Source organism: Pteronotus mesoamericanus, unplaced genomic scaffold (genome assembly GCF_021234165.1).
Source record: "Pteronotus mesoamericanus isolate MK-2021 breed Mesoamerican mustached bat unplaced genomic scaffold, CSHL_Meso_final contig_33, whole genome shotgun sequence".
In the NCBI taxonomy this organism is placed as follows: domain Eukaryota; kingdom Metazoa; phylum Chordata; class Mammalia; order Chiroptera; family Mormoopidae; genus Pteronotus; species Pteronotus mesoamericanus.
Window position 1 is genome coordinate 499,289 of NW_026555135.1, and position 16,113 is coordinate 515,401.

General features: G+C 41.8%; 1 protein-coding gene across 1 annotated transcript; it reads left to right on the top strand.

Annotated features, from left to right (window-relative positions):
• The first annotated feature begins 8,689 nt into the window (after nucleotides 1-8,689).
• LOC129072618 (folate receptor alpha-like) lies at nucleotides 8,690-12,202 on the top strand. The gene is given in 5 exon segments (XM_054576126.1): nucleotides 8,690-8,851; nucleotides 11,315-11,338; nucleotides 11,341-11,517; nucleotides 11,646-11,781; nucleotides 11,922-12,202. Coding segments are annotated over 5 exon segments (780 nt in total).
• Nucleotides 12,203-16,113: the final 3,911 nt, after the last annotated feature.

A 16,113-nucleotide genomic window follows, 5' to 3' on the forward strand; every position in this document is an offset into this window, starting at 1 on the left:
TTCCCAGATAAGGTCAAGTTAAAGGCGTTCATCATCACCAAGCCCTTATTATATGAAATGTTAAAGGGACTTATTTAGGAAAAAGAAGATCAAAACAACGATCATCACCAAGCCCTTATTATATGAAATGTTAAAGGGACTTATTTAGGAAAAAGAAGATCAAAACAACAATCATCACCAAGCCCTTATTATATGAAATGTTAAAGGGACTTATTTAGGAAAAAGAAGATCAAAACAAAACTCACATGTATCAACAACTGAACCTGAAAAAAAAAAAACTAGGCAAATAATTAGAACAGGAACAGAATCACAGAAATGAAGATCACATGGAGGATTATTGGTGGAGGTCGAGGGGAAGAATGGGAGAAAAGGTACAGGGAATAACAAGCATAATTGGTAGGTACAAAATAGATAAGGAGAGGTTAAGAATAGTGTAGGAAATGAAAGAGCCAAAGAACTTATATATATATGACCCATGGAAATGAACTAAAGCGGGGGGCATGCTTGTGGGAGCAGGGTGGAGGGTGGAGGAGGATAAAGAGGAGAAAAAATGGGAAACTGTAATTGCATAATCAATAAAATATATTTTAAAAAAAAGAAAATCAATAAGGTGATTTAAATGACACATTATACCACAGTTCCCTCAAGATGGCGACATAGGTAAACATGGCTTGCCTCCCTGTACAACCACTTCATAATTCCAACTAAAATATAGAACAACCATCACTGAGAACCATCAGAAATTGAGTTGAATGGAAGTCTGACAACTACAGAATTAAAGAAACCATATCCATCCATACTGATAGGAAGGGAGAAGCAGAATGGGCAGGTTCCACATCCAAGTGTGGTATATAAAAATTCAGGAGGGATGTCCCAGGAGGGCAGTCCCAGCCCCTCACCAGGTCCCCAAGCCCAGGGTTCCAGTACCAGGAAGATAAGCCCCTCTTGCTTCTGGCTGCAAAAACCAGCAGAGAGTGAGTCAGTGGAAGAAACTGCTGGAGTCCCAAGTCATTCCTCTTAAAGAACCCATACATGGACTTAATCAGACTCACTCTCTCTGAGCTCTAGCACCATGATAGCAACTAGAAAGGCACCAGTGGAATACTGGGAGAAAGAGAAGTGTTTGGCATCAAGGCAAGAGCTAGGGGACAGCCTTCCCCCAGACAAAGAGGAGGGCCATTGTCCTTTTTCTTCTTTTCATTGTCCTATTTCCCCAATAGAGCCACAGAGCCAGCAGGCAGGTGCCATATCTGAGACTCCATCAACCTGGCTAATACTGTTTGCCGCACCCTGGAAATCCCCAGAGACTCTGTCCCAAACAACCTGTAGGCCCATCCAAGACACTTTTCCATATGAATGGCTGCTCTTGGCTCTTGTTTCACAACTTCCTAAATCCTCTCAAACAAGCAACTGCCAGTCTTAGTGAGCCCCCAGCCCCTCATACCTCTTGCTAAGGGGCCACAGGCCTGACACTAGCAGCAACCAGCCTAGATTCACAGCTTGGCTTCTCCTGGGACTCTCCAAGCCAGCACAATAAGGAGCCATATCAGATTGCTATATAGTTCAGGCAGGGTGGCCCCAGGCAAAACACAGGTGGGGGCTGACCTTGGCCTGCACCATGCAGGAAACCCCAGAGCCAGCACACCCAGTGGACACCTACACATCATGTCAGAGCACCACCACCTGTTCCCACACAGCTGTACCTCCATGGAGCACAGAAGTTGGTGGTCAGTGGTCACAGTTAGTCCTTGCAGCTGAATGGCCTGGGTAAATGCCTCCCATTGATCTGCCAACAGTATTCAAGGCTGAATTACAAGAGGAGGGTGTACTCAGCCCACATGAAGGGTGTGTCTTCAGTACCAAGCTTGGGTGATAGGGGAGGATGTGCCACTGGACTCTACAGGACACTTTTTACATTAGACCATGCTACCAAGACAAGGAGTCATAGCAGCTCTACCTAAAACAGAAACAAACACAGAGAGGCTGCCAAAATTAGGAGACAAAGAAATGTGTCCATATGAAAGAACAGATCAAAACTCATTAAAAAAACTAAACAAAATGGAGATAAGCAATCTATCAGATGCAGAGCTCAAAATACTGGTTATAGATGCTCAAGGAACTTAGTGTGGACCTCAGCAGCATAAAAAAGGTCCAGTCAGAAATGACGGATACACTAATTGAAATAAATAACAATTTACAGAGAAACAACAGTATAGTGGATGAAGCAGAGAATCTAATCAATGATTTGGAACATAAGGAAAGAAAAAACAACCAATCAGAACAACAGGAAGAAAAAAAGAATCCAAAAAAAGCGAGGATAGTGTAAGCAGCTTGTGGGACAACTTCAAGCAATCCAGCATTCTCATCATAGGGATGTCAGAGGGAGAAGAGAAAGAGCAAGAAATTGGAAATTTATTTTTAAAAAATAATGAAAGAAAATGTTTCTAATTCTTGTAGGAAATAGACATGCAAGTCCAGGAAGCACAGAGTCCCAAGAAAAATGGATGCAAAGAGGCCCACTCCACGACACATCATAAGTAAAAGGCCAAAGGTTAAAGATAAAAAGAGAATCTTAAAAGCAGCAAGGGAAAAACCATTAGTTACCTACAGGGGAGTTCCTATAAGACTGTTGGATGATTTCTAAAAGAAACTTTGCAGGTTAGAAGGGATTGGCAAGAAATGTTCAAAGTCATGAAAAGCAGGAACTTACAGCCAAGACTGCTCTATCCAGAAAAGCTATCATTTAGAGACGAAGGGCAGATAACTAACTTCCCAGACAAGAAAAAACTGAAGGAGTTCATCATCACCAAGACAGTATTATATGAATGTTATGGGGACTTATTTAAGAAAAGAAGATCAAAACTATGAAAAATAAAATGTCAATAAATAGATATCTATCAACAATTGAATCTGAAAACAAACTATGCAAAGAAGAAGAACAGAGATTGAATCATGGATATAGAAAGCATTTTGATGTTTGCCAGATGGGAGGGAGGTATGGGGATTAAGGAGGAATGGGGAAGAGGTCAGGAGATTAAGAAATACAAATAGGTAGTTACAGAATATCCCTGGGGATGTAAAACACAGTATAGAAAATGAAGTAGCCAAAGAACCTACACATGACCCATGGACATGAACAATGGTGAGGGGATTACATAGGGCATGGTGGGGGATGGAGGCGGGCAAAATGGGAAAATAGGACAACTGTAATAGCATAATCAATAGAATTTAATTAGAAAAATAAATGACATGCTAGACCAGATGGATTTAATTGATATTTTCAGAGTATTTCACCCCAAAGCAGAATATACATTTTTTCAAGTGAAAATGTTGACATGTTAGGACAGAAAAGAAGTCTCTATAAATTTAAGAACACTAAAATAATATTAAGCATCTTCTCTGACCACAATGACACAAAATTAAAAATGAATTACAAGGAAAAAAACTGAAAAACACACAAACATATGGAGACTAAATAACTTGCTACTAAATCACGAATGGGTTAACAGTGTGATTAAAGAAGAAATCAAGATATCTTCAGACAAATGAAAATAAAGACACAATGACCCCAAATCTATGGACACACCAAAAGAAGTTGTAAGAGGGAAACTCTTAGCAATACAGGTTTACCTCAATAAACAAGAAAAACATCTCAAATAAACAATTTAACCTTACCACTAAAAGAATTTCAAAAAAGAATAACAAAGACAAACACAAGTAGAAGAAAGGAAATAATAAATATCAGAGCAAAAATAAATGGAATGGAGTCTGAAAAAACAGTACAAAAGATCAATGAAACCAAAAGCTGGTTCTTTTGAAAGATAAACCTGATAAACCTTTAACTAGACTCATCAATAAAAAAGAGAGAGAGAACCCATATAAATAGAATCAGAAATAAAAGAGAAGTAATAACTGACCCCACAAAAATACAAAAGATTATAGGAAAATACTACAAACAATTGTATGCTAAAAAATGAGACAACTTGAAAGAAATGGATAAATTCCTAGAAACATCCAATATTCCAAGAATGAATCAAGAAGAAACAGAAAATCTGAACAGATCAATTATTACCAATGAAATTGAATCAATAATTTAAAAACTCTCAATAATTTAAAATATCAAAAGTCCTGGACTAGATGGTTTCACAGGTGAATTTTAGCAAACAATCAAAGAAGAATTAACACCTTTTCTTTTCAAACTATTCCAAAAAATTCAAGAGGAGGGAAGGCTTCCAAGCTAATTTTATGAGGCCACCATTATGCTGGTTCCAAAATCAGACAAACACATTACAAACACACATGCGCGCGCACGCGCGCGCGCACACACACACACATCAATATCCCTGATGAATATAGATGCAAAAATTCTCAACAAATAACTAGCAAACCAAATTCAATAATATGTCAAACAGGTCATACACCATGATCAAATGAAACTTATGAAGTTTGGTTCAATATCTGCAAATCAGTTGACATCATACATTATATAAACAACACAAAGGTAAAAATCATATAATCATGTCAACTGATGCAGTAAAAGCATTTTACAAAACTCAGCATTCATTTATGATAAAAATTCTCAGCAAAGTGAAAATAGAATGAACGTATCTCAACATAATAAAGGACATACATGAGAAATCCACAGCTAACATCATACTCAATGGGGAAAGCTTTTTCCTTAAGAGCAGGAACAAGATTTTCACCACTTTTATTTAACAGAATATTAAAAGTCCTAGCCACAGCAATTAGACAAGAAAAAAAAAATCCAAATTGAAAAGGAAGTAAAATTGTCATTTGCGGAAGAAATAATACTATATATAGAAATCTAAAGATTCCACCAAAAAACCTATTAGAACTGATAAATTAATTCAGTAAAGTAGCAGAATACAAAATAAATAGTCAAAAATCAGTTGCATTTTTATACATCATTGTCAAACTATCAGAAAGAGAAATTAAAAAAACAAATCTATTACAATTGCAACAAAAAATACATACAAATAAATTTAACCAGGGATGTAAAAAACCTGTATTCAGAAAACTGTAAGACATTAAAGAAAGGAATTGAAGGAGATACAAATAAATGGAAGCATATATCATGCTCATTAATAGAAAAAATTAATGTGGTTAAAATATCCACACTACCCAAAGCAATCTGTAGACTCAATGTAACCCCAATCGAAATACCAGTGATGTTTTTACAGAACTAGAAAAACCATTCTAAAATTTATATTGACCCACAAAAGACCCCAAATAGCCATGGCAATCTTGAGAAAACAAGAATAAAAAGTTTTAGATATCATGCTACCTGATATCAACGAAACCAAAACTATACTACAAGACCATAGCATTCAAAACAACATGGTACTGGCATAAAAATAGATACATAGATCAATGGAACAGAAGAACTGGAAAATAATGTATGACAGGAAAATATACAATGGTCAGGGTGGTGAACACATAATACACTGTACAGATGATGTGTTGTGGAATTGTGCACTTGAAACCTGTGTAATTTTGTTAACCAGTGTTACCACAATACATTCAATGAAAAAGAAAAAAAAAAAAAAAGCTCTGGCTCCTGCGTCAGTGGATTGAGCGCTGGCCTGCAAACCAAAGGGTCGCCAGTTCTATTCTCAGTTAGGGCACATGCCTGGGTTGCAGGCCAAGTCCCAGTAGGGGGCGCATGAGAGGCAACCACACATTGATGTTTATCTCCCTCTTTCTCCCTCCCTTCCCCTCTGTCTAGAAATAAATAAATAAAAATCTTTTAAAAAATGAAAAAAAGACTAGACTTTAAATGTTTTTACCACTTTAAAATCAAATAAATATTTTCTCATTAAAATGTACAATGGGATAAAGACAGTCTATTCAATAAATGCTGCTGGGAAAATTCGGCAAATACATGTAAGAAAAATTATACCACATTCTTATATCATATACAAGAATAAACTCAGGATACATTAAAGACTTAAATGTAAGACTCAAAACCATAAAACTCCTAGAAGGAAACATAAGCAGTTTTTGTTTTTGACATATCTCCTTGGGTAAGGGAAACAAAAGAAAAAATAAACAAATGGAACCACATCAGACTAAAAAGTTTTTGCACAACAAAGGAAACCATCAGCAAAACAAAAGACAACATACTGGATGGAAAATATTCACCCATGATCCATATGATCATTGGTTAATTCCCAAAATTTATACAGAAAGAACTCAAACAACAAGGAAGGAAGGAAGGAAGGAAGGAAGGAAGGGAGGGAGGGAGGGAGGGAGAAAGAGGGGGGGAGGGAGGAAGAGAGAGAGAGAGAAGGGAAAAGGAAAGGAAAGAAAAGAAAAAAAAGAAAAGAAAGGAAGAAAACAACTTAAAAATGGGCAAAAAATTGGCAGAGGACCTGAATAGGCATTTTTCCAAAGAAGGCATACAGATGGCCAATAAACATACAAAAAGTTGCTAATCATCAGAACAGTGCAAATAAACACCACATTGAAATACAACCTCACACTTGTCAGAATGGCTGTCATTAATAAATCCACAAGCAACAGTGTTGGCAAGGCTGTGGAGAAAAGGGAACCCTAGTGCATTCTTGGTAGAAATGCAGACTGGTGCAGCCACTGTGGAAAACAGTATGGAGCATCCTCAAAAAATTAAAAATGAAACTGTCTTATGACGAAGTGATTCTACTCCTGGGTATATATCTGAACAAACCCAAAACACTAATTTGAAAGAATACATGCAGTGCTGTTTATTGCAGCATTATTTACAATAGCCAAGGTATGAAAACAACCTGAGCGTCCATCAATAGAAGAGTAAATAAACAAATGGTGGTACATATATATAATATCACTCAGCCATAAAAAGAATAAAATCTTACCATTTGTGACAACGTGGATGAACCTAGAGGATATTATGCTAAGTGAAGTAAGCAGACACAGAAAGACAAATACCATATAATTTCATTTATACGTGGAATCTAAAGAACAAAATAAACAAACAAAAAAACAGAAACAGACTCATAGATACAGAGAACAGATTGATAGTTGCCAGAGGGGAATGGGGTTGCGGGGGCTTGGTGAAAAAGGTAAGGGGGTTAAGATATACAAACTGGTAGTTACAAAATACAAAAGGGCATGTAAAGTACAAGAGAACATAGTCAAGAATATTGTAATAACTATGTATGGTGCCAGGTGGGTACTGGAATTATCTGAAGGATCACTTTGTTAATTATATAAATGTCTAACCACTATGTGCTACACCTGAAACTAACAAAATAATATTAAGTGTAGACCGACATTGAAAAAAACCCAGCATAGAATGATTCAGAGAGGAAAGTCTCATCCCAAACCTGTATCCTCCTCCCCACAAGCAACCACTTAAGATTTTTTGTACCTTTTCAGAATTTTAAGGAAACACATGTGTTCTCCCTCCTCCTTTATTTAAGATATAGAAAGTTTAATTTTATAATATCATCAGTAACACTCTATAGTTACATATGGAACCAGGAATATCACAAAAGGGGCAATGTCCTGGACTTATGTTGTTCACAATCCTATGACTCCCTCCTCCTTTTCTACAAACAAAAATTGTGTGCCATGGACAGCCTTTTGCACCTTTCTTCTTCCACTAAACAATACACTTGGAGATTTTTTTTTTTTTCATATTCAGACAGCAAGAGTTTTCTTATTCTTTTTTACCAGGTTAAATCTCATTGGGTGGATATACCGTAAGTTATTTAACTGGCCCCTGCCTTATTTAAAGACAGTTGAGCTATTTCCTAGGAAAGCCTGCTCACCTTCCCTGACCGAGAGGCTGCTCGAGCTGTCAGAATGCGCTTATAAAAGGGGGTGGGGAGGTGGGAAGACACTCTGCTTTCCCAGGGAGGCTGAGGGCAGAGGTAAAGGCAGGTGAGGGAGAAAAAGTGGGGATGGGAGGTGGGAGGCAAGGTTAGTTCTCCCGCAGGTTTCCCGGGAGTCTGGTTTCTCTGCTGACTTCTCCTCTGGTGTCCCCATTGCCCACTGCTCTGGCCTGGCCCCCTAGTCCACATGTCCCTTATCTGTTGACCATCTCCTAGCTCTAGAGCTAACTGCCCTGGGAATTTCCCAAGACTCCTATGTGGGAAGAGGGATTGTTGAGGTGTAAGGAACTGGAGTCTGGCTGTCTGGGCTGGAACTCTCACTTGCTCTCCACATTGCCCTCCCGAGCCCACTCCCAACTCCCATGGTGCCTGGTCCGGGACCATGAACCATAACTGAACAACTCAGTGGCCTTCACCTGGTCCGAGGACAGTTTCCCTGTCTGCCCTACTGGCAGTCTCTGGGCATCTAAAAGTCTCCAGGCTGCCAAAGCTGGCTGGTTCCCCTTCTTTCACCTTCCACCCCCATCGGCAAGCCATGCCCTGTGGTTGCTCTTGAGCAGGTTTGAGAGGACTTGCTAGGCTGGCAGAGATTCCCCATTGTAGGTCAGGTACTGGCTGGTGAAACCCAGAAGAGGTGGCTCCCTCCAAGGTCATAGGCCAAGCCAGTGCTGAAGTGCCCTCAAGGGAGGATCTAGCCTAGACCTCTACGTGCCCCTGTTGCTTGGCTTAACTGCTTAAACTGGATGGGGAGGGCTGAAGATCTGGGCTTGGGAGGGAGACAAGAAATCTGACCACCTCTGAGTGTGGCTTTCTGAGTCTGGCAGGATCAGGCGGACATGGCCTGGCCGATGGCACAGTTGCTGCTTCTGGCTTTGGTGACTGTTGCGTGGGGTGCTCATCCCAGGTCTCTGTAGGACAGGATGGATCTGCTTAACATCTGCACAGATGCCAAGTACCACGAGAAAAAGCCAGGTCCAGAGGACAAGCTTCGTGGCCAGGTAAGGATGGAGTGGGATCTGGGATGAGGAAAGGACTGACTAAAAAGAACAGAAGGAGGGTGATAGGAAGATCAACTTCGCAGGGGTGATGGAGTGTGGCTAAGGTTATCCTGAGGGCCTCCCCAAGGGGGAACCGTCCATGCGGGGACCCACTATGGGCCAAATGTTTTCCTCACATCTTCTCAGAGAATATACCCAAATTGCCTACATGGTAGGCAGGTGGTGGTCTCTACTTATACAAATGAGGAAGTAGGCTCAGAGAGGCCACAGTTACATGTGGAAATTGAGAGACTAATCATTAGCTAGGGTTAAGAGAGAGACAGGCAGTAACATTCCCATCCTTAATTATGTGCCAGCCCACAGGGCTCAGAGGTAAGATAGAAGGAGAGACCAGTTCCTCACAGTCACTGTGAAGCAAACATATACAAACAGGCCAGGTCTCCCACCCCCATTACATTCTGAAGACAATGACAAATCAGATGTGTGGGAAGACTTCCCGGGAAAGGAGCCATTAGTCTTGGCCTTAGAGTTTGAGGAAGAGTTTTCCAGGAAGAGAAAGCAGGGAGGGACAGCCTAGGAGAGGACAGCATGTACACAGGTAGAAGGGCGACGCACAAGCAGGGGCACGTCTCGTAGGACCAGAGCCCACAGAGAAGGGGAGGGAAGGCCAGGGTCCCCGCTTCATAGTTAAGGCCCCTGGAAGCAGTTCAGGAAATCTAAGCTTGAAGCTGAACTCCAAACTTATGAGAGACGCCAGTATTTCATTCCTTTTGGTCTCCCCCTCTGCTCCCTGCAGGGTTTCATGTTGCTAGAGGGCTGGGGATGTCCTCCGGGAAAGGCCGTGGCGTGGACAGACTCCAGGGGCTTGAGGCGAAGAGAAGGAAGCCCAGCAGCCCCATGATTTCTAGTCATCTCCCACGTTGCATTGCTTTGTGTGCGCGCATGGTGAAATACACATAGCATAAAATTTGCCGTTTTAAGCCTTTCTCAGTGGACAGCGCAGTGGCATTAAGTACATTCATATTGTTGTGCAATGGTCACCACCATCCATCTCCAGAACCACTCTATCTTCCCAAACTGAACGTGTACCCATCACGTCATTTTTAGAACTTTTTAAGTCCCAAAGGGTACTTTTAAGGACACCTGGAGTAAGGACATCCCTTCTTTGCCAGGAAGTGGTACAGACACAGACCTTTGAGGGAGACAGATTATTCTCATTCTGGGGAACATGGGCTATATGGGAGTAGCTATTTTTGTTGAGCCCCTACGTTTGGGTTAGGAAATGCTATACATTATAGTAAATCTTTTGGAGACAGAAGCCGTTGACCTTGGCTGGTAGGTCAGGGATGAGGTGCATGGGGTCTTGCAGGGTGACCCAGAGCTGGGACATCGAGGAAGAAAATGTGTGAAGTTGGGGAGGCCTGGAAGCATGGTCTGCGTTAGCCACACTTGGCGTGGGCTAGGCAGTAGGGTTGGCCCCACCCTCATGGATTTCCCTTAGTTTCTCCTGACTGCCCAGGCCAATGTCTCCCCTCTCGCTTGACTCTGGGTACTAGAGTTCATCTCAGAGAGTTGAAGCAATTGGCCCATGATCACCCAGCTCTTGAGTCACAGCCTAGAGTGATTTCTACAGAGAAACCTCCACCACTTCTATCACCTTCCCTGCCTTGAATTTGACTCTCTAAGATAGCCTCCCCCACTTAGTCAGGCCCATGTTCAGGCCTATGTGCTGACCCTTGACCCTTTGTTCCCGCATTGCTTTCAAAACCTATCTGGAGGCCCCTCATCTGGGGTTTGAAACCCCAGAACAGTGAGACCGACCCCCTTCGCCTCCGCTCCCCACCACAACACGGGGCCAGCTCCTGTCCACCCTGGTCTGAATCTTAGCCCCACCACTTACCAGGGGTTCAGCTTACTTACCCTCTGTAAAAATTGTTGTCATGATGTTTTTACCAGATTGATGAGAAGGTAAAGCACAAAAGCCTCGGCGACTTTGCACAGCTGTTTTCCAGGCCTAAATGTTATTTGTCTTCCCCAAACCCTGAAGGAAAACCATAAACAACATGAGAGAAGACAATTGATCTGTTTTGTTTACTGTAGTATTCTCAGTACCTAGCTCAGTGCCTGATACACAATAAGTACTCAGTTACTATTTGCTGGATACAAAATGAGTAATATAAATAATTTGAATAATGTGAAATAAGCTTGTAAACTTTTTAGAGCTGTACAAATAATAGTTGTTCCCCCAGAAAGAGGTTCCCCAGGTCACCTATATCCCCTATGTGACTCTGTTAAATCCAATATATTCATTTATTGCTTTGCCACAAAGGGGATCCTCAAGGACCAGACACAGGCACCTCCCCACTGAGTGCTCCTTGGATGACCAACTGGGACACAGAGGCCAGAGAATGGAGGAGATGACTGTGCGGGGGGAAGCACTTAGTCCTGTACCTCCCTGCCCAGTGCAGCCCCTGGAAGAAGGGCAGCCCCAGTGCAGCCCCTGCTGTTCTGTCAGCACCAGCCAGGAAGCCCATAAGGATGTTTCCTACCTGTACAGATTCAACTGGGACCACTGTGGCCCCATGGAGCCCACCTGCAAGCGCCACTTCATCCAGGACACCTGCCTGTATGAGTGCTCCCCTAACCTGGGGCCCTGGATCCGGCAGGTGCAGCGCCCCCCCACGTCTGCGTCCCAGACATCTCCTCACTCTGCCTCGCCCCCTCTGGCGCTCTTCAGGGCTGGGCTGCTGAGAATCCTGAGTCTGAGCCCTTTTCCCCTCCGCACATGCCCCAGGTGAACCAGAGCTGGCGCAAAGAGCGGGTCCTGAACGTGCCCCTGTGCAAAGAGGACTGTGAGAGCTGGTGGGAAGACTGCCGCACCTCCTACACCTGCAAGAGCAACTGGCACAAGGGCTGGAACTGGACCTCAGGTGAGGCCCGGGCAGGGGGGGAGGGAGGAATCGGGAGGTGGAGGGTGGGGGTGTGAGGCAGGTATGCGAAGGGGTAGAGCTGTGAGGCCAGCAGGCCCAGGGGTGGATCTGGGTGGCTGAGGCCTTCCATCCTTCCACAGGGTTCAATCAGTGCCCGGTGAAGGACTCCTGCCACCCCTTTCACTTCTACTTCCCCACGCCTGCTGCTCTGTGCAATGAAATCTGGAGTCACTCCTACGAAGTCAGCAACTACAGCCGAGGGAGCGGCCGCTGCATCCAGATGTGGTTCGATCCGGCCCAGGGCAACCCCAACGAGGAGGTGGCCAGGTTCTATGCCGCGGCCATGAGTGGGGCTGGGCTCCACGGGGTCTGGCCCGCCCTGTTTGGCCTGGCCCTAATGTCGTTGCTGGTGCTCAGCTGAGATCCTTCCACCTTCTGACACCTGCACATCCCTGCCCAGTTCAGCCCCACGGCTCAGCTCCCGCGGTGGAAACTCGGCCCCCGGTTAGAATAAACCAGATACCCCGCGTGTGTCTTGCAAACTGTTTGGGGGTGAATGAGAGTGTGACTTCTGCTTCCCAGTTTCCATTCACTGAAGCCGGTGGGACTCGGTCAGTTCCCAGCTCTGATCCTGGCTATGCATTTTTCAGACAGTTAACCATTCTTCTAACCGAGAACATACTCAGTTTTCAATTTCATTTTTCACTGCAGCTCCGATCTAGAGTGAGGCCCGGGGTTTTGTCATTTGAATTGGAAGCAAGCCTCCCGGGGTTGACTATTCTGCCCTGTGCTCAGCTGTCCAGTAGAAGCGAGGGGAATGGGGGCGCCCAGCATGCTCTGGATGGCTGACTGGGAAGGAGTGAAGGGTCCAGCAAGAGCCCTGGCCCTCTCTAGCCCATATGCTCAAAGCACTACCTGCCGGGCATTCTCCTAGATGCTAAACGCTTTGTATTTATCCCCATAGGGTGTAGACACTGTTGTCTGCATTTTACGTATGCGAAGACTGGCACATAAATTCAGGAACGTGGCCAAAGTCCCCGTCTGCGTAAGAGCTGGGATTCCACTCCAGGCAACCTGGCTCCTGGGAACAAGCTCTTCCCCCCAGTGGAGTGGGCAAATACGTGCGTCTTGAAGGGAGACTGGACCCACGCCCGGTCAGAGTAACGGGACCTGAGCTGTTCTGGCAGAGCTAGGACTGGATCCCAAGCCTAGACTCCTAGAGCAGGTTCCAAACCAAAGACGTGACAGATTTTTAGGCAGTGACCTCACACTGAGTGTAGTTTGTAGCGGTTGTAATAAGCCGGGTTATGTTACAGGGCCATCCCTGATATCTCAGTGGCTTAACACAACTAGCATGTATGTCTTGCTCGAGCCACAGTGATTAAAGGGGGTTGTCAGGGGATTCTGTTCGGCGCTCAGAGACCCAGGATGATGGAGGCTCCACCTCATCACAGAGTTCCACAAGGCAGGAGAAGGGAACTTGGCGAGTTCCATCGAGGCTCTTCACACTTCCACCGCTCACTTATGCTGTCGGCCCGTTCACGTTATGACCATGACTAACTTTAAGAAGTCCAGGGAAATGCAGTCCTACATGTGCCTGGAAGGAGAGGGGAATCAGAATGTTTGTCAACAGAACTAATGACTACTACAGAGATTGTTATGGTCAGTGTATTTCTGGCATGGTCACTGTTACAAGTCAATTTTTTTGGTTTGATTCTAGTAAGAAGGAGGAGCATCAACTCTGAAAACCTGTGAAAAGAACTATATCAACATGAAAAGTGGAGCAATCAACTGGCTACCACCCTAAACAGTCTTATGAACGAGGCCAATTGTATCATATTCTCTGCAGAACCAGTTTACAGATGTATTAGAATTAGTGATATGTAAGATTAGATCACCTCAATCCAACATACCTTATCAAAGTCCTCTTGTCCTGTTTGTGAACTATTTATAAAAATACTTGCCTGAATCCCACTTCCGTAGCTGTCATCCTTAAGTTCATAGGAGTCATGAGGTTGCAGAATGGATGAATAATTTTCCATATCAATATCTCCTAGAGCAGTAGTCCTGGCATAGGGAAATATATATAGATTAATGGAACAGAATTGAAAGCTAGGAATAAATCTTTTTATTTATATTTAATTGATTTTTGACAAAGTTGCTAAGGCAATTCATTGGGGGAAAGGATTGTCTGTTCTATGATGTACTGGGACAATTGATTGCCCACATGAAAAAAGATGAACGTAGACCTTCAACTCATGTCATACACAAACTCAACTAAAAATGAATCATAGACTTAAATGTAACAGCTGAAGAAATAAAAATTTTAGAAGGAAATGGAAAATCATTTTCCAGATCCTGTGGTCGGCAAGTTTTTTTAGTGTGATGCTTCTACCATCTTTACTTCCTTTATGGACCCAAATCTATCACAGAAAAAACAAAACAAAACAGATAAACTGGACATAATCATAATTCAACTCATTCTATGAGACCATTATTACCCTGATGTAAAATCAGACAAAAATATCACAACAAAAGAAAATTATACCCAATTTTTTTAATAAAGTCATAAGTCTCCTCAAGAAAATGCTAGTAAACTAAATTGACCATAATGTAAAAGGTATTATCTACCATCACCAAGTAAGATTCATCTCATGAATGCAAGTTGATTTAATAAAATCCCATGTGACTAGAATAAAAGGGCAAATCCCATATGATCATCTCAGTTAATGCAGAAATACCATTTGACAAAATCCAAAATATTTTCATGATAAAAAAAAAACTAAGAATGAACATATTAGGAATAAAATTGAATTTTTCCAACCTGATAAAGAATATCTATGAAAAGCCCACTGCTAAATTCAGACTCAATGCCAAAAGGCTTTCCCACTAAGACCAGGAATAAGACAAGTGTACGTGTATTTATTCTCATCATGTCTATTCAACACTGTACTGAGGGCTGTAGCTAGGATTAGTAGTAATGAAAAAGAAAAGTCATCCAGGTAGAAAACAAGAAATAAAAGTATTTGTATTCACAGATGATATGAAATTGCATATAGGAAATCCTAAGGAATCCACAAAAACATTATACGACTAATAGTAAGTGAGTTCATCAAGTTTGTAGGACACCAGACAAATATATAAAAGTCAACTCTATTTCTATACACTAGCAATGAACAATTCAAAAATGAATTAAAGATTACAATTTCATTCAAACAGCATAAAAGAGAGCAAAGTACATCACAATATATTTAACAAAATAAAAGGCTTGTACACTGAAAACTACACAACATTGTTGAAAGAAATTAAAAACCTAATAAATTAAAAGAAACCTCAAGTTCATCAATCAGAAAACACTTTTGTTAAGAGGCAGTTCTCTCCAAATTGATCTACAGATTCTACTCAATTCAAAAAATGCCAGGTGGCTATTATTGGAGAAATTGATAATATGAGCCTAAAAGTTATATGGACATGCATGAGACCATAATAACCAAAACAACCTTGAGAAGGCACCAAATTGGAGGATAAACATATTCTGATTTCAGAACTTACTACAAAGCCACAATAATCAAGATAGTGTGGTAGTAGATTAAGGATAGGTCTACACATCAATGGAACAGAACTTAAAGAGTCCAGATTTTTAACAATGGTGTCAAGACAATGCAATGGGATAAATGTAAATTCATGGAATAGCATTTTCAAAATATGGTGCTGGGATACATGTGGATATTCACATGCAAAAAAATTATGTTGGATCCTTATTTTACTCCATGTACAAAATTTAACTCAAAATGGATCAATGAACTAATTATAAGAGATAAATCCATTAAAACTCCTTAAGAAACATAGGGGAAGAGCTTTATGACATTGTATTAGACAATGATTTTTTGGATCTGAGAGCAAACACATAAGCAACAAAAGAAAAAACCGGTAAATTGAATTAGATCAAAATTAAAACTTCTGTGCATCAAAAGACAATTGGAGTGAAAAGGCAACCTGCAGGACAGGAGAAAATATTTGGAAATCATACAAAGGCCAAATCCTTAAACTCAAGGGCAAAAAAACCCCAACCAAACAAACAAAAAAAAAAACAGAACAAAACAAAACAACATATAACCTGATTAAAAATGGGAAAAGGACTTGAATGCACATTTCTCCAAGGAAGATATACAAGGAGCAACAAACTTAGGAAAATTTGCTCAATGTCAAAAATCATTAGGGAAATGCAGATCAACACCACAGTGAGATATCACCTGACACCTACCAGAATGGCTTCTAATTTTTGAAAAAATCCAACAAAAAAACCCAAGTGTTGGTGAGGATGGGAAGAAC